At 43.5% G+C, this 18,760-nt stretch overlaps 1 protein-coding gene across 5 annotated transcripts; it reads left to right on the top strand.

Annotated features, from left to right (window-relative positions):
* Positions 1 to 1,813: 1,813 nt before the first annotated feature.
* On the top strand, positions 1,814 to 17,628 carry ZNF79 (zinc finger protein 79). Of its 5 annotated transcripts, none has more exons than XM_070378960.1 (5): positions 1,814 to 2,390; positions 9,093 to 9,181; positions 11,167 to 11,293; positions 11,817 to 11,912; positions 16,534 to 16,668. In XM_070378960.1, the coding sequence occupies exons 1-5, from the start codon at positions 2,375 to 2,377 to the stop codon at positions 16,566 to 16,568; spliced, it is 363 nt and encodes a 120-aa protein (XP_070235061.1). In that variant the 5' UTR covers positions 1,814 to 2,374; the 3' UTR covers positions 16,569 to 16,668. The 5 variants fall into 5 exon arrangements, with proteins under 5 accessions (XP_070235061.1, XP_005901922.2, XP_014335642.2 ...); XM_005901860.3 differs by having other exon boundaries at positions 2,017 to 2,390; positions 16,229 to 17,628; XM_070378958.1 differs by lacking the exon at positions 1,814 to 2,390 and adding an exon at positions 9,766 to 9,866 and having other exon boundaries at positions 9,120 to 9,181; positions 16,229 to 17,628.
* Positions 17,629 to 18,760: the final 1,132 nt, after the last annotated feature.

The raw sequence follows: 18,760 nt of genomic DNA, 5'->3' as shown, positions 1-18,760 counted from the left end.
CAATGACTGATGATTTTTCCAGTAGTCATGAATGGATGTGAGAGTTTGATCATTAAGAAAGCTGAGCGCCAAAGAACTGATGCTTTCAAAGTGTGATGTTGGAGAAGACTCTTGAGAGTCCCTTGGGCAGCAAGGAGACCAAACCAGTTAGTCCTAAAGGAAATCAATCCTGAGTATTCATTAGGACTGATGCTGAAGCTGAAGACCTAATACTGTGGCTGGCTACCTGATGTGAAGAGCGGACTCACTGGAAAAGACCCTGATGCTGGGACAGATTTGAGGGCAGGAGAAGGGGGGCAACAGGATGAGATGGCTCGATGGCATCACCGACTCAATGGACTTGACCTTGAGCCAACTCCGGGAGATAGTGAAGAACAGGGAAGCCTGGCGTCCTGCAGTCCATGGGATCCCAAAGAGTCAGGCAGGACTGAGCGACTAAACGGAGACCTGAAGCACTCTGCTACCTCCCAGTGGCCACAGGTGGGTTTGCAAGACTAAGGCAGGAAACCCTCTGCTACCCCCCAGTGGCTATTAGGGGTTTAGCACCTACTTAGCCTCTGGCATGGGCAGAACACATCAGCTAGAAGAGTCCACTAGCCCAGAAATGCAGGCAGCCTCTGGAAGCTGGAAAAAGCAATGAAAGAGACTCTCTGCCTAGAGTTTCCAGAAGGAACATAGCCCGGAAAATAACTTGATTTTATCCCAGGGAGATCCATCTCAGCCTTCTGATCTCCAAAGTTGTAAGCCTAAAAATCACACAAGCCTAAGGTTCAGTTCAGTTTACTTGCTCAGTAGTGTCTGGCTCTTTGCGACCCCATGGACTGGTCACATGGATCACAGCCTTGTCTAACTCAAAGAAACTATGAGCCATTGCGTGTAGGGCCATCCAAGATGGACGGGTCATGGAGGAGAGTTCTAACAAAACGGTCCACTGGAGAAGGGAACGGCAAACCACTTCAGTATTCTTAAGAATGACATCAACACTAGGAAAAGCCAAAAAGATATGACACTGAAAGCCTGAGGTAGAGAAGGGCTTATCTCAAAGAGATATGTGGGTGTCAGTTGTCTCATGGAGTGAATCCCAGTAAGTTCATAGAAGACCCCACAAAGTTAGTATTGGGAAAGACACTACCACCGGTGATTAAGAGGGACAGAGACAAAACGGAAAGAGGTTCAGGACCCCCAAACTCATTTCTGCTGCCCAAGTAATACATTCTTATCTCCTTAACGTCAAAAAAATGTCTCTAAAACTAAATTGACCATTACAAAATTGCTTGATTAGTGAAGATCAACAGGCTTGTGGGAAATTTTCATCAATACTCTGAGGAAGCCCACTTTGAAATATCCCCTTTGGCAGCACAGAAGCCTCCAAGGGCCTATTCAGGAAACTCCTCCCTCCATAATTCTGGTCGAACTCTATTAAGTGTGCTCCTGCCCCTGAAATTACTGAAAGACGTTCCCTCCTGCTGATGGATACTTTGAGTGTTCCAAGCCAACCTGTGACTGCCCTGTTCACACTGAGGGGGCCCTCACTTCCTTTAATCCCCCGCCCCCAAACTCTACGTAGGGCTCACGAAGAAGTGAAGGTGGCTGGGGTTGGGCCCTGAGCTGAAGGACTAGCGAGAGGACCTCGCTGAGCCGCAGTCCTGGGCACTTCAAATCATTGAGGAGAAACCAGGCGCTCAGCGACGAAGCGAATCAGCGCCTGCGCTAAAAACACCGCTCCCGGAGCCTTAGCGGCCAAGTTGCTGCTTCCTTATCCAAGAAGACCGAATCATTCGATTCGGTGGCTGGACCTCTGCATGGCACGTACAACAAAGCGTGACGGGAAACACATTCTGGGAGCAGGAACAGCCGGAAGCCTAGCTAGGAAATACGGTCCACGAAGGTGTGTGGGTCACAGCCTTGTACCTAGAGCGAGAAAAAGCCATCGGTTTGCAACAGGGCGCAGCGATTTCTGGGAGTTGGAGTCCCGTGCGCAAGGAGGTATGTGCGCATGTCCGGAAGTGACGCTTTTAAGGCGCGTCCCTCTTTGGCCCAGAGGCGGGTCTGCGACCGCATTTTCTGAGCTCCAAGCAGTAGCCGTGGCCTGGAGCCTTTTCACGTAGAGGGCAGCGGGCTTTTTCAAGCGGAGTTCCGCTAGAGCCCGAGTCGGCGGTTGCGTCACGGGCTCCCCAGCCGAGGCCTGGCTGTGGCTGTGGAGACAATGAAAGACCCGCCGGACAGGACGGACCCGGCTCAGCCCCGCAGTCTCAGATCCGGCCGTTGAGGGGAGAGGCCTGAGAGAAGAGCCCAAAGCGGGGCTGGGCCCGCAGTGAAGCGACGCCGACCCTCAGAGAACTGCTGGGAGGTGGTGGCGCGAGTTGGGACCCAGATGCTGGAGGAAGGAGGTGAGAAGGAGTGTTGGAGCGGTTCGTGGCTTCCAGCCTGCGCGCCAATACTGCTGTGTGACCCGGTTCCGAACTCAGCTGTTATCCTTTCCACAAGTAATTGGGGACGGTCCTTTTTTGAATAATTATGGGGTCAAAAAAATTTGAAGAGCTCAGTCCTGAATCCTCTCTTTGAGTATTCTGTTCCTGACTCTGATTTGTGGACGTACCTATGGCATTAAAAAGTAGAAGTGGGCCCTGGAAAGGAAAATGGGGGACGTGCTCAGGGCCTCCTCTATTGCTTCTGATCTTCCAGCCCTCTTGAAGCAACCAGGGATACTCAGAATGGGAGCCTGTTGTCTTCCTGTCATACTGAGGGTGGGTTCAACCCAGTTGGATTGTGAAATCTTGGCGAATCCTGGGAATTTAGAATCAGAAGGATAGGATTCCTGTTTAAGCTGGGGGGTACCAGCCAGGTCTCTTGACCTGTGTTTCTTCATTGAGGGAAAGGTAAAATGACGTTAACTACCTCGTTCACCTCTAAGAACTGTAAGCATCAAATCAAATGATGCTTTTGAAAGCACCTTGAGTGCTTTACAGAACAAATGTGTATGTAATAGTAACCACGGAGCACTGCCGTCCTCCGCTAGACCGAGAATTGGTCTGTCACTCACCGAGTGCAGTTTCGCATCCAGCATTTCATGTTGTCTTCCCTCAGAGACCCGGGAACACAAGCAGGATGGTTATCGTCCTCCCATGGTACCAGAGGTGAAAATAAGTACAATGGATAGGTACAGCTCAGTAAAGTGAAGTCTGTACTAAGACCAGTGTTCAGACTTGTTTACTTTTTTTAGAGTGGTTTCTGAGGACTACACTAAGACTCTTTTTTTTTTTTTAATTGAGATTATAATTTTCATGCTATAATATTCAATTTGAAAGTATACAGTTCAGTGGCTTTTATTATGCGTACAAAGTTCGGCAACCATCGCCACTATTTAATGCCAGAACATTTTCATCATCTCAAAAAGAAACTGGCACTACTCCACAGTCTCCTTTCCCCCTAGTCCCTGGCCAACTAGTCATCGTTCCGTCCCTATGAGTTTGTCTGTTCTGGACATTTCATGGAAGTAGAATCATACAGTACATGTGTCTGGGTTCTTTCATGTAGTATGTTTCAAGATTCATCATGTTGTAACATGAAGAAATGTACTTCCTTTTTATGGCCAAAAATATTCCATCACATGGATTATACCATGTTTTTGTTATCTGTGCCTCAGGTGATGGACATCTGAGTGGTTTCCAGTTTGTGCTATTATGAATAATGTTATAAACATGCATGCAAACCTTTTCTTTTGGACAGTTTTCATTTTGCTAGTGTTTATATAGGAAGCGACAGTTAGAACTGGACATGGAACACAGACTGGTTCCAAGTAGGAAAAGGAGTACATCAAGGCTGTATATTGTCACCCTGCTTATTTAACTTATATGCAGAGTACATCATGAGAAACGCTGGGCTGGGAGAAGCATAAGCTGGAATCAAGATTGCTGGGAGAAATCTCAATAACCTCAGATATGCAGATGACACCACCCTTATGGCAGAAAGTGAAGAGGAACTAAAAAGCCTCTTGATGAAAGTGAGAGAGGAGAGTGAAAAAGTTGGCTTAAAGCTCAACATTCAGAAAACGAAGATCATGGCATCTGGTCCCATCACTGCATGGGAAATAGATGGGAAACAGTGGAAACAGTGTCAGACTTTATTTTGGGGGGCTCCAAATCACTGCAGATGGTGATTGCAGCCATGAAATTAAAAGACGCCTACTCCTTGGAAGGAAAGTTATGACCAACCTAGATAGCATATTCAAAAGCAGAGACATTACTTTGCCAACAAAGGTCCATCTAGTCAAGGCTATGGTTTTTCCAGTGGTCATGTATGGATGTGAGAGTTGGACTCTGAAGAAAGCTGAGTGCCGAACAATTGATGCTTTTGAACTGTGGTGTTGGAGAAGACTCTTGAGAGTCCCTTGGACTGCAAGGAGATCCAACCTAAAGGAGATCAGTCCTGGGCGTTCTTAGGAGGGACTGATGCTAAAGCTGAAACTCCAATACTTTGACCACCTCATGCGAAGAACTGACTCATTGGAAAAGACTCTGATGCTGGGAGGGATTGGGGGCAGGAGGAGAAACAGATGACAGAGGATGAGATGGCTGGATGGCATCACCAACTCAATGGACATGTGTTTGGGTGAACTCCGGGAGTTGGTGATCGACAGGGATGCCTGCAATTCATGGAGTCGCAAAGAGTCGGACACAACTGAGCAACTGAAGTGAACTGAACTGCGGGTTTATGCCTAAAGGAGGAATTACTGTGTAGCTATGGTAACTCTGTTTAACTTTCTGAGGAACTAAAAAGCCTGTTGATGAAAGTGAAAGTGGAGAGTGAAAAAGTTGGCTTAAAGCTCAACATTCAGAAAACTAAGATCATTTCCAGTGGCAGTGTATGCGAATTTCAGTTTCTGTACGTCCTCACCAGGCTTTCCTGGCGGCTCAGTGGTAAAGAATCCCCTGCCAATGCCAGAGACACGGATTTGAGCCTTAGTTCAGAAGATCCCCTGGAGAAGAAAATAGCAACCCACTGCTGGGAAATCCCACAGACAGAGGAGCCTGGCAGGCTACAGTCTCAGAGTTAGACACAACTTAGTGACTGAGCACATAGGCATTCACACATCCTCATCAGTACTTTATTTTAATACGTCTTTTTTATTTTAGCCATCTTAGTGGATGTGAAGTGGTATCTTACAGTGGTTTGATATGTATTTCTCCAGTGACTAAAGATGTTGAGCATCTTTTCATATACTTACTAGCTTTTTGTATCTTATTTAAATATCTACTCAAATCCATTGCTCATTTTTAAGTTGGGTTATTTGTCCTTCTTTGTTGAGTTTTTAATATAGAGAATTCTGTATGTATTTTGGATATTAGACCCTTAGAAGTTGTATGATTTGCAGGTCTTTTCACTTTGATAGTGTCCTTTAAAGCACAAAGTTTTTGATTTTTATGAACTCCCACTCAGTTTTTTTCCCTTGTACTTTTGATATCATGCCTAATAAACCTATTGCCTAATCAGAGGTTATGAAGATTTATATTTTCTTTTAAAAGTTTTAGCTTTTACATTTAAGTCTGATCCATTTGGGATTCATTTTTATGGATGGTGTGAGGTAGGAGTCCAGCTTCATTCTTTTGCTTGTAGATATCCAGGTGTCCCCCCTCTATTTTGTTGAAGAGAAATTTAATTTCTTCACTCTTGTTGAAAATAAGTTGTCCATAAATGTATGGATTTATTTCTGGACTCTCAGTTCTTCTTCACTGATCTGTCTCTCCATTACCAGTACCACCCTACTTTAATTACTGTTGCTTTGTGGAAAGTTTTGATATCGTGAATATGAGTCTTCCACCTTTTCTTCTTTTTCCAGATTGATTGTTCTATGTCCCATGCATTTCCATATGAATTTTAGGAGCACCTCCTAAATTTTTATTGAACAAAACAGCTGGGATTTTGATAGGACTGCCTTGACTCCAAATTAATTTAGTGAATTTTGCAATCTCAGGATTATTGTTTTTCAGTCCATGAACATGGAATGGCTTTTCATTTATTTAGATCTTCTGTAGTTTCTTTTAAAAATATTTTATTTTATTTTATTTTATTTTTTTAAGTTTTTGCTTTCCATTGTCTTCCCAGGTGCCCAGATCCACAGCTGCTTGAACAGAGTTGACATTCAATCAATAGATATTTTGTGTTGAATTCCTTCATCCATTCAATACTTAATTTTTTTTTCAATACTTAATTTTTGACCAGCTTCCAGGCACTGAATTAAGCACCAAAGATAAAAATTTGCCTTGCCTCCAAGAACTCAAGTTCAGTGAGGAAAAAAGATCAAACCCTTGAGTGATTTCAATATAATGTGATATGTACCATGAAAAGTCATACACAGGCTTCAACTTCAGCCTGGGTGGGAGTGGAGAGTGAGAAAAGGCAGATAAAGGCAGTTGAGAAAGGGTTCCAAGAAGAGGTACCTACTGTGTTGAGTCCTAAGAGCCAACAAGGTGGCAGTTTCCCAGTGAGTGATGAGGAAGACAGGCAACAGCATGTACACTGGCCCCAGGGCCATGACCTTTAATTGCAAAAGACCTCTAACTTTAGGAGTTCAGTGAGTCTCCAGACTGTGTAAGAACGTGGAAGGAGCTGGGACATGAAGAGATTTGGAATGCCAAGGAACCACTGATGGTCTTTATACTTGGAAGCACAACTGCACCTCTAAAGCTATTGTTGAAAGATTGTTGTTGAATCACGCGAAGACACCGGGATTCTTGGCCCCCGGAGGAGAAGAATTCAATCCGGGGCCAGAGACGAGGCTTGATCGCTCAGAGCTTTTGTGTAATCAAAGTTTTATTAAAGTATAAAGGAGATAGAGAAAGCTTCTGACATAGGCATCAGAAGGGGGCAGAAAGAGTACCCTTAAAAACATTGTATAGTTTTCACAACTGACAGAGGATTAATTTCCAAAATATACAAGCAGCTAATATAACTCAATACCAGAAAAACAAACAACCCAATCAAAAAGTGGGAAAAAGACCTAAACAGAGATTTCTCCAAAGAAGACATACAAATGGCTAACAAACACATGAAAAGATGCTCAACATCGCTCATTATTAGAGAAATGAAAATCAAACCTACAACGAGATATCACCTCACACCGGTCAGAATGGCTATCACCAAAGTCTACAAATAATAAATGCTGGAAATTGTGGGGGAAAGGGAACCCTCTTGCACTGTTTGTGGGAATGTAAATTGATACAGCCACTATGGAAGACGGTATGGAGATTCCTTAAAAAATTAGGAATAAAACCACCATATGACCCAGCAATCCCACTCCTAGGTGTACACCCTGAGGGAAAAAAAATGGAAAAAAAACACATATATCCCATTGTTCATTGCCACACGGTTTACAGTAGCTAGAACATGGAAGCAACCTAGATGTCCATCGACAGATGAATGGATAAAGAAGTTGTGTTACTTATACACAATGGAATATTACTCAGCTATAATAAGGAATGCATTTGAGTTGGTTCTAATGAGATGGATGAACCTCGAACCTATTATACAGAATGAAGTACGTCAGAAAGAGAAAGATAAACATTGTATTCTAAATGCATATTTACGGAATCTAGAAAAATTATACTGAAGAATATATTTACAGAGCAACAGTGGAGAAAGACATAGAGAATAGACCTATGGCATGGGGAGAGGGGGAGATATATGGAGAGAGAGTAACATAAAACTTACATGACCATCTTTAAAATAGCTATTTTTAAAAATACTTTGCTGTGTGGCTTAGGAAACTCATATAGGGGCTGTGTATCAACCTAGAGGGGTGGGATGGGAGGGAGACGAAGGGAAGTTCAAAAGGGAGGGGATATATGTATGCTTATGGCTGATTCTTTTGCGGTTTGACAGAAAACAACAAAATTCTGTAAAGCGGTTATCCTTCAATAAATAATTTTAAAAAATTATTTAAAGAATCAGACAAAAGATTTAAAAAAAAATTTGGTAGTTTTCAGTGTAATGTCTTGCACTTCTTATATTCAGTTTATTCCTAGGTGTTTTGTTCTTTTAATGCTCTTTTAAGTTTCATTTCTAGATTGTTTATTGCTAGTTATAGAAATATAGTTGGAGAACTATTTATTCAATTCTTTGCCCATTTTTAATTGAGTCGTCTGTTTATTGTTTGTTCACATTGTATCCTGCAAGCTTGCTGAACTTGTTTAGCTCCGCTAGTTTTTCCTGTTGATTCTTAGGATTTTCTGTGTACAAAATCATGCTATTCACAAATAGAGTTTAAGTTTTCCTTTCCAATCTGGATGCCTTTGATTTGTTTGTTTGTTTGCTTGATTTTGCCTAAGTGCTCTGGCTAGAAATTCCAGTGTAACACTGACTAGAACTGACAAGAGGTGACATCTTTGTCTTGTTCCTGATCTTAGAGGAAAAGCATCAGTCTTTAGCTCTGGGCTTTTTGGAAATGGCTCTTATCAAGTTGAAGTCCCCTTCTGTTCCTGGTTTATTGGAGGTGTTTTGTAGCAAAAGGTATCAGATTCTCTTAAATAGCCTCTTGGCGTTTACTGAGGTGATCGTATGGGATCCCCTCCTCCCACCTTTGTATTAATATAGTATATTATAGATTGCTTTTCCTGTGCTGAAGCAACCTTGCATTCCTGGGGTGAATCCCACCTGGTCACTACCTCTTCTTTTGATTAAGCAAATGTCTTTAATTTGCAGAGCCACTTTCTCCAAAGAACTTAATTGATAATAGTTGTAAGCTGTATATTTACACTCCAGGCATTGTGTCAGCTGCTCTGTCTGCGTTTGCATCTTCACAGGAACTTTACAAGGGATCACATAGCGAAGTTGCTGGGAAGTGGTGGATCTGGAATGCTTGCGAGTCTTTACGCTTTAATGCCTCTCTGTGTCTGAGTGGATTGATGGAACTTCTGAGCTGGAAAAGGAAATGCGAAAATTTATACCCCATTGCAGTTCTGCAAATTCAGCCCCACTGAGCCCTGGGACCTATAATATCATCTGAACACGCTCTTCAGAGTGAGAATGTGAGGCTTTCTAGTTTGGTGAGCTGTGAACTTTTTTGCCTCATTGGTTTCTTTCTCTTCCTCCAGAACCACCTTCTCCAGACCCTGCCCTTCTTCAAGAGGAAGACACAGAGGAGGAAGGAATGGCAGCTGGTCTCCTCACAGCAGGGCCCCAAGTAAGTTGGAAATTTACTCCAAGAAGCAATCTTTAAAAAAAAAACAAAACTAAGGGCGCTTTTGGTTTTTGATTACAAAAGGCACTCATGTTCTTTGTAGAAACCCTGGAAAATGTAGACAACATACTACCCACCCCCCAAGTCACCCTCACTCCTACAAAGAAATAACACTTAACATTTTGATTTGTGTCCTTTTAGATACTTTTGTTGTTGTTGTTTTCCCAGAGACGATTTGTCCTGCTTATTAATATTTCCCCCATTTCGTTAAGAGTATTTTACAGAATTATTTCCAATAAACTCCATTTCATAGTCCTTCTGTGAAGGTAAGAACTATCTTCTCCCTTTCTTTTTCTTGACTAGGAATTGGTCTGTCTTCATTTTTAGAAAGTCTGCTCTTGGATTTCCTCATCAATTCCAATCTTTATTAAAAAAAAATTTTAGTAGTTTTATTTTTTTGCTTCTGCTTTCCTTAGATTTATTTTAAAAGTAATATTTTTAACTCTTGAGTTGAATCCATAATTTATTTTCTTCCTTTTTTGTTCAGATATATTGAATGTTTTTGGCTGTAATCTTAATTTTTTTAGATGTGCCAAAATTGTGGCTTTGGTTTCTTGTCTGCACATGTGGCTGGTCTGTGCCCCATGGAGGATAAAGTTTGTGTCCCTTCTCCACACAAAACATGCAGGTATAGTGTAATTGCAGGGTGTAGGACTTTACAACTCTATAAGCTCAACCTTATTAACTTACTCATTTATTCCATACCTTTATTTTTTGGTTTATTTTGTATTAACTCTGTCAGCAACTGAGCTATTTAACATCTCTCACGGCTGTCATATTTTAAATTTCTCCTTGTATTTCCTATAGTTTTTCCCTTATGAATTATATATTTGTTATTTGGTTCATAAGCCTTATATCTTCATAGTGGATTTTACTCTCTTGATTTCTATAAAAAGACCCCCCCATGTTTTTAAATATTTCATTATTTTTAAAAATGACCCTCCGTCCCATTTAAAGCATTTCTCAGTGTGAAGATGTATTGGAAGCACAGGTAAAATTAGAAATCAGGAGATTAGTTAAGATTTGGGAAATGCTACTGGCTTAAAACAAGGCAGTGGTAGGGGGGTGGACAGAAATGTGTGAATTCTCATGCTATTGGGGAGGAAGAATGAACATGCAGTTGACTTGTGGGGAACTGCAGGGAACGGGAAGATAACATCCAGGTGTCTGACATGGCCAGCAAGGTACGTGAAGGTACCATTTCCTAAGCTGATAATAGATAAAGATGTCCTTGCCTCCATGCCTGTGCTCACGCTGCCTCCCCTGCCTTAGATGGCCTTTTCTTTCTCCATCTGAGGAACCTGCTCCTTCAAGTCCAACTTGGTGGTCGCCTTCTCTCTCTGTGCTCTTCCCTGAGTGTCCTTCCCCTGCCCTCCAACTAGGACTCCTCTTCCATTACCCTAGTAACTAGAATATCCTCTCTTTCACACATTGTTACAGGTGGTTGCAAACATGCCTGGCTCTCCTGCTTACTGTAAGATGTCTGAGTTCATGGGAATATTTATTAAATGTTCCACAAACATTCATCATTCACGTTCTTTGCTGATTTGCAGCTGATTCCTTGCCACATAAAGTCACACATTCTAATTTTGTTTTCTCTATGTTGGTACTTTTAATTCCCGAGCACCTGTTAGTTTCTGCCCAATTACTGCTCATAATATACATATACTTCTTTCTATTTCTATATAAAGTCTACAAGAATAATACACATTGAAGACAGAGAGACTGTTATTTATTTTCAGGCATCAGTGTCCAGTATAGCATTAAGCATATAGGAAGTGATCAGTGGCGCTTTTCTGGAACTACCCCAAGTCCTTTCAGAGACCTTTAATAGGTTCACTAACCACCACACCCAGAGCCGCCAGCCTCCCTCCCTCCTCACATTCTAAGGGCTCTGGGCAAGAAGGACACTGTGCTTGTTCTTTCAGGGATCCACACCTTTCAGCAATGTGACTGTAGATTTTACCCAGGGGGGATGGAGGCAGTTGGCCCCTGCTCCGAGGGACAGGTTCGAGGAAGGGATGCCAGAAAATTCCAGAAACCTGGTCCTACTGGGTAAGGAAACCATTCAAAATTCAGAATTTGTTCAGTTCTGAAAATCTGTGGTACTTCCCAGTCTTGAGTGAGCCTGGGTGGCTCTGATGCACCAGAGGGACAGTGTTTTTTCCTCCCCGTTCACTAATGAAAGGTCTCTGCATTCTGGGTTGCGAAAGAGGCAGTTTCATTTTGTTCCCCCTCGAGGCTGTACCTCCACATTTTCTTCCTTCCCAGGAGGGGTCCTCCATAGTCAGTAAGTTCCCACTTTCCTAAGTAACTTGTTTTATGGGCTTGCTTAGCTCTCTGACTTGACCCCTCCTTGAGGCTATTTCTTTATCTCTTTTCTGAAATGCTGTACCAAGACCAGCACCATCATGTGTCTTATTTACTGCTGTGTCCCCTAGTGCCCAGCACCAAGTCAGTGCTTAGTATATTTATTGAGTGAATGAAATGAATGGCCTGTTTCATCTCCCCCAGTTCTGGGTAGCTCTTTATACTTAGGGCAGATCTCTAAAGTCCACTTCTTTTCCCCTTTAAATAGGACTTCCAGTGTCCCAACCTGGTATGAACTCCCAGTTGGAACAAAGGGAAGGTTCATGGATGCTCGAGAGAGACGGCCTAAGGAACGCCTGTCCAGGTGAGTGAGCAAGGCAGAGTCTCAGGAGCAAAAGCCCCTTTGAAAAAATTTGAAAATTTTAACAACGGGGGAGGTAAGTATTGCTATCTCACTTTTGTAGATGAGGAAAATAAAGCTGAGAGAGGCTGACTCACTGCTTCAGAGCCTCCCAGCTAGAAAGTGGCCAGGCTGGGTTTGAAGCAACACCAATCAGACTCCAAGGCCTGTGTTCCATACCATCGCCTCAGTCTCCCCAAGCTGGGAGGTATTTGGAAGCACAGGTATTGCTGGCCCCCAGGAAATGAGAGTCATCTTCGCTGGCCCAGCACATTCCCTGCTTCAGATTCACCTCACTGAGGATCTCAGGTGCCCACCTTTACCCATCCTTCAGCTGTGACACCTGCTGCTGCTCCCCTGTCTGACTGACTCTTTATTGAATTCTGCACCCCATCTTCACAGCCATGCTGGAATTTTCTAAAGAGCTGACACTAAGAAACTCAGGAAAAACAAAAGCACAGGAAACCATGGTTTCTATGTATGTTTATGTCTTACTGCTCATCTAAGGCTGCTCACTCCACCCTCACCTTCATATTTCAGCCCTTGCAGGTGAATGACCTCCGGCAGGGCAGCTACTTTTGATATTTTGAAACTTAAAGCATCAGAGGTACAAATGAACTTAACAGCTTTAAGGTGACAAAATTTAAAATTTTTCTAAAAATTCAGCCTAATGCTTTTATATCTGATTATGGTTGCTGTAAGTCAATGAAAACAAAACAAAGCCTCTGGCTTATTTTCCACAGGGTTTATCTGCACTCTCTTCTTCCCATTTTAGCCTCTCTCTAAGCAGCCTGTCACATGTCACCTCAGTCCTTGTAACTGCAGGCACCATTCACACTTGCTGAAATACTTCCCTTCACAGGGAGCCTGACTCCCCTGCTGCTTCCTTCCCCCTCGCCACACGCCTTCCCAGCTCACCATCCTTTTTAGGCAGGACCTTTTCTCCTGAGTCCTGAGACCCTGTATAGAACTTCAGAGATGGAATGCAGGGTTTTACGGCAGTAACTGCATTTTCCTGGGAAAGGGCTTCTTCAGTCTCAGAGGGGTTCTGAAGAAGATTCAGATCACCAAGTTACGAGAAACAAAAGTTGGGGAAAGGTGTTACCATGAAAAATCTGTGCCTTAAGGTATTAGAGTAGAGTACTAGTGTGGAAGCAACTTTGGATATGGACCCATGAAAGATACTCCAGGAGCTGGCTTGCTGCATATCAAGTACATGGATTCAGAGTAAATCACTAAATTGTGGTCATCTGTTTCTATATCTCAAAAATGTGGATAACAAAACCTGTCTTACTTGACACACTAATACATATGAAAAAGCTGTTGACAGTGTAGGACTGTATTAATTCTGTGATAAGTGAAGTGATCGGAGGAGTTTTAAATCCGGCTGTTAGAGTAACTAAAACACTGCCCCTGGGGGTGTTCCACCTCTGCTCTGAGGCCCCACAGAGCACCTGGGCATCGCCGAGCCTCATAGGCGGGTTCAGGGTTCCCTGTTATTCCATCCCAGCCTTCCACAGTAACAGACAGACCCAGGGCTTGGATGTGCCTTTGCCTCACTCCTTGGTCCATGCCTGTGGTTGTTTTATTAATAGCAATTGGAGGTGCAACAGAGGAGAAGATTGAGTCCCTGCCTATATACTAGCGAGGAACATAAATAAAATGAGTAAACAAAGTAACTGGTAGAATGTTGAATAGTGGTGAGTACTGTAAGAATGGGAATACTAGTGAAGGCTATTCTAGATTAGATGAATAGGAAAGACCACTTTGAGGAGGTGACATTGGAGCTGAGATCTGAAGGAAGAGAATGAGCCAGCTGTTTGAGTTTCTGGATAAGGAACATCCTGGGCCACACTGTGTGTTGAAGCTTTGAGTGGAAATGAGTTTTAACTTGTGTTAGGATCAGCAGACCCTAGGACTCAGTAAACAAAAGAGAGTGCTGGGCAGAGCAGCAGATCATATAAGACTCAGAGGCCATGGAAGACGTTCAGGTTTTATCCAAGGAGGAAGATAGGAAGCCACTGAAGGTGTTGAGCACAAAAAGGATAATGTTGGATTTGTGTTTGAGAAGATAACCTGTGGAGACTAGGCTTTCAGGGTTAAAGACCAGAAGCAGGGAGATCAGTTAGGATATAACAATAAGAGGATGGTGGTGGGTCAGGACAAAGATTCAGGGCATACTTGGTGTTACAGCCAACAGGACTCACTAGGGATTGGATATGAGAGACAAGGCATTAACGGTGACTCTGGTCTGAGCAGTTGGGTGAATGGAAAGGCTGACTAAGTCGCTGACTAAGTCACTGACTAGAAAGGGAAAATCACCACTTCTATCTTTGGGTATATTTGGTTTGATATATTATTAGACTGTCTTATACAGGAGCCAGCACTCAGGGAAGAGGTGAGCTGAGGCAAGACAGTTCATGAACATCACATGGTCTTTTTTATTTGGTCCCTGTGGCCGGGCATGCCATATCTTAGTTCCCCAACCAGGGATCGAACCTGTGCCCCCTGCAATGGAAACACAGAGTTCTAACCTGTTAGTCCTAACCTAACCTTAATTGCTCCTTTCTCCTACTGTTTCTTTTATTACCACTTTTCTTCTTTCCATCTTTCACTCAGATAAGACAGTCAGTTTTTGAGAGCTGTCAGAGTCATCTAAGGCCTAATACCAAGTGACATAGAGATACCCTCAACCCGAAACAGGGACTTCTGTGCTCTTGGTAGACTGGGCTTCAAATGCACATGCAACTTACAGGGAAAACTGCTTAATGGGAAACATATTTACAAGACAGAGGTTCAAGATAATAACAAGCAGTCATAGAATACTTGCTGTTTCTCAGGTGTGTTCTGGGTCATTTGTGTTTTAGCTTATTTAGTTCTCATAATTCTGTAAGAGAGCTACATTCACAGATAATAAATCCAGGGTATAGTAATTTGCCCAAAGTCGTATCAATAGTAGGAGGTAGGGCCAAGATTTGAACCCAGGCAGCCTGGGTCGAGGTTCTCTATAGAAATTCAAATACAGGGCACCTGAAACTAACCTGTTTTCTTAAATAAGGTAGAAACAGGAAGAACCATTTCAGGAAAATTGACCCTTGAGAAAAGAAGCTCCATTGCCCTCCCTAAAACTCCACTCCCCTTAGCTATAAGCTCCTATGGAGACAGACAGAGATGTCTGGGACCAGAGGGTTCAATTAGTTTTAACGCTTGCCAAATATTATACGTTAACTCACACTTTAAAGTTTTCTCTTAAAATGAATGTGGTCCCAAAGAACCCAAAGACAACACAGCTTACCTTCACATTATATAGTTTGCCAGGGTTTTTTCAATAAATACCTTTCTACAAAAGGAATTGCAGTGCATGGATTACACACATGACTTAACTGCTAAATAGTGGCTCTTGATTGGCTATACTATAGTCATTCCTTGTTATTAAACATTTAGGTATTTGCTTTTCATTTGACAAATAATGCAGTGTTGAGAACAAATGATGTCAGTGCAGCTCTGTGTGATTTCTCATTCGTTCCTCAGGATAGGTTCTTACAAGTGGATTGCTGTCCAGAAAGCTCGTCCCTGTTTATGCAGCCACACAGTATGTGACATCCCACCTGCTACACCCTTACCAGCACTCTAGGATTAACCATTTTTTTTGAAATCTTGCTGATTTGATAAGGTGAAAACATTCATCCTGCTGGCATCAGTCATAAGCTTTTTAAAGTGAATTATCAAAACCTGGTAAAGTAGGTTGCCCAAAACCATACTGAGAATTGTGAGAGTAAGAAGATAGCTCAGGACAACCCCAGGACTTGGCAAAAGCACAGGAGAGGTGTGCGTCTGGGGCAGGCTCAGGATCCACTGCTGTTGTTTAGGAAAGGGAGCAGAGGGTGCTCATGTCTCTGAAAAGTTTTCTGGTCACACAGTTTAGAACAGAAGCATCCTGGGGCTTCCCTGCTGACTTACATGGTAGAGAATCTGCCTGGAAAACAGGCAGCCCAAGTTCAATCCCTGGGTCGGGAAGATGCCTTGGAGAATGAATGGCAACCCACTCCAGTATTCTTGGCTGGAGAATCCCATGGACAGAGGAGCCTGGCGGGCTACAGTCCATGGGGTCACAAAGAGTCGGACTGAGCAACTAACACTTACATACACATCCTGGGTGAAGGGAGTGAAGCATGGAACCAGTCCGCAAACAGGCTTAGCCCAGCTCCTTCAGCCTTCATATTGCAGTATCTTCTACTGCCAAAAGAATTTTTAAAATTACTTTTCTAAATTTTCTTCAGATTGGAAGATTATATCTGAATCACCACCTGAGCAAGACATTTCTGAAGAATCATTCCAAGATCCAAGTGTAGAGATGCCTTCTGGGGTATCAGAGCACAGAAACAGTGAACTGGGGAAGAGCCTCAATATGAGACCAGTCCTTTCTCCACAACAGAGAGTTCCTACAGAAGTGAGATCCCATAAATGTGACACACACGCAGAGAGCTTTGGGAATAATGCAGGTACAGTTAAACCTCACAGAGTGAAGCCGTACACGTGTAACGAATGTGGCAAGGCCTTCAGTTATTGTTCTTCCCTTTCTCAGCATCAGAAGAGCCATACTGGGGAGAAGCCATATGAGTGCAATGAATGCGGGAAGGCCTTCAGCCAGAGTTCATCTCTTATTCAGCACCAGAGGATTCACACCGGAGAGAAACCTTATAAATGCAGTGAATGTGGGAGAGCCTTCAGCCAGAACGCAAACCTCACAAAACACCAGCGAACTCATACTGGAGAAAAGCCCTACAAATGTACCGAGTGTGAGAAAGCCTTCAGTGACTGTTCAGCCCTTGTTCAGCACCAAAGAATCCACACTGGAGAGAAGCCTTATGAGTGTAGCGACTGTGGGAAGGCATTCCGCCACAGTGCAAATCTTACCAACCACCAGCGGACTCACACAGGGGAGAAGCCCTACCAGTGCAGAGAATGTGGGAAGGCCTTCAGCTACTGTGCGGCGTTTATTCAGCACCAGAGAATCCATACGGGGGAGAAACCCTACAAATGTAACGCTTGTGGGAAGGCCTTCAGCCAGAGTGCAAACCTCACAAACCACCAGAGGACTCACACTGGAGAGAAACCCTACAAGTGTAGTGAGTGCGGGAAAGCATTCAGCCAAAGTACAAACCTTATAATCCACCAAAAGACTCACACTGGAGAGAAACCTTATAAATGTAATGACTGCGGGAAATTCTTCAGTGAGAGCTCCGCCCTTATTCGGCATCATATAATTCACACAGGAGAAAAGCCCTACGAGTGCAATGAGTGTGGGAAGGCATTTAACCAGAGCTCATCCCTTAGTCAGCATCAGCGAATTCACACTGGTGTGAAACCCTATGAATGTAGAGAGTGTGGGAAGGCCTTCAGGTGTAGTTCAGCTTTCATTAGACATCAGAGACTCCATGCTGGAGAGTAACTGGGAACATAACGGAAGTGGATGGGGACCTGACCGGTAATTCGAAGGCATCTGGGGACATCTGATGTAGAGGCTTAGCCCAGAGCCACATGCAAAAGCACCTTGTAATAGTCACTGTTTTATACCTTGCATGTGGTGCTCCTTTATCAACACTTGGTAAGCACAGACTGCCCAGCTCCAATTACACTGTTTCAAGATTTACCTTTAACTTAGAAACCTTGGTTTATACAGCATGAGTGAAGGACTTGGTTTGTACTTAAAAGGCCAGGTATCTTGCAATGGTCTGTCGTAGTCATCTCTGCTTGAATGAACCAAGAACAGTGGCTGGGAATAAGTACTCCCTGTAACAGGGCCACTAAGGTATCAGTGGGGGAGTGGAGTCATGTGAGGATGAGGATCCCAGGGCCAATTGTTGCTAGAATGGGGATGGAAGACTCCCTGATGCACACAGCCTGCACTTCCTGAGCTGTTCAAGGGAACTGACAAGTGTTTAGTTACTACTGTCAAAGCCAGGTTGAGGGTGCACCTTCAGCAAGGTGCCTACCTTTAAATGGAGTCCCTGTGGGAGGGACAGCTTCCCTGGTGGCTCAGCTGGTAAAGAAGCTCCCTACAATGCAGGTTCCATCCCTGGGTTGGGAAGATTCCCCTGAAGGAACGGCTACCCAGGACACAAAATAAAAGTTATCTTCTTCCACCTGGAGATAAACCTAAGGCTATTAACTGTAATATATATTGTAATATGTATAGTTAACAATAGTCATTTACTGACTTTCACTTTAGAGGGATGGCTAACAAGACGGGCCATCTGATGGCAGCCATGCTGTCCTGGGTCATTTTTCTTTTTCCCGCCTTCCTGACAGCCCAGTTATCTTGGATCAAGCTCTTGAGCCTGTTGGCCCGCTTCCTTCTCCTTTGTGCCAGCAGTGTAGATCCTAGCTGCTATAAATGGCTTCCCTGGTGTTCTTGATAGGGATGCTTGATTCCTTAGTGGTCTACTAAGATGGTTATCACCCAAGGCCTCCAGCTTTGATTCCTTGGTAACTTTGCCCCATGTCTTGGAACCTTTCCTCACTTCAGAGATCTCAGTCCTTTCCAGTAAAGGAAGTTTTCCACAACTGCTTGGAAACCTAAGCTTCCCTGGTGGCTCAGACAGTTAAGTATCTGCCTGCAATGCGGGAGACCCAGCTTCAAACCCTGGGTCAGGAAGATCCCCTGGGGAAGGAAATGGCAACCCACTCCAGTATTCTTATATGGGGAAATCCTATGGACAGAGGAGCCTGGCAGGCCACATATAGTACATGGGGCTGCAAAGAATCTGAGTGCACACACAAAACACAAAAATGGGAGAGGAAAGCGAACA

This window comes from Bos mutus, chromosome 11 (assembly GCF_027580195.1).
Source record: "Bos mutus isolate GX-2022 chromosome 11, NWIPB_WYAK_1.1, whole genome shotgun sequence".
Classification (NCBI taxonomy): Eukaryota; Metazoa; Chordata; class Mammalia; order Artiodactyla; family Bovidae; genus Bos; species Bos mutus.
The sequence above is the reverse complement of the archived record's forward strand: the minus strand, read 5'-3'. Positions and strand labels throughout refer to the sequence as shown.

Bases quoted from the DNA above. Each gene is read 5' to 3' on its own strand.
- ZNF79 (XM_005901860.3), top strand. The intron at 9,182-11,166 runs GTAAGTTGGAAA...TTGTTCTTTCAG, and splicing joins TCCTCACAGCAGGGCCCCAA to GGATCCACACCTTTCAGCAA. The intron at 11,913-16,228 runs GTGAGTGAGCAA...AATTTTCTTCAG, and splicing joins CCTAAGGAACGCCTGTCCAG to ATTGGAAGATTATATCTGAA.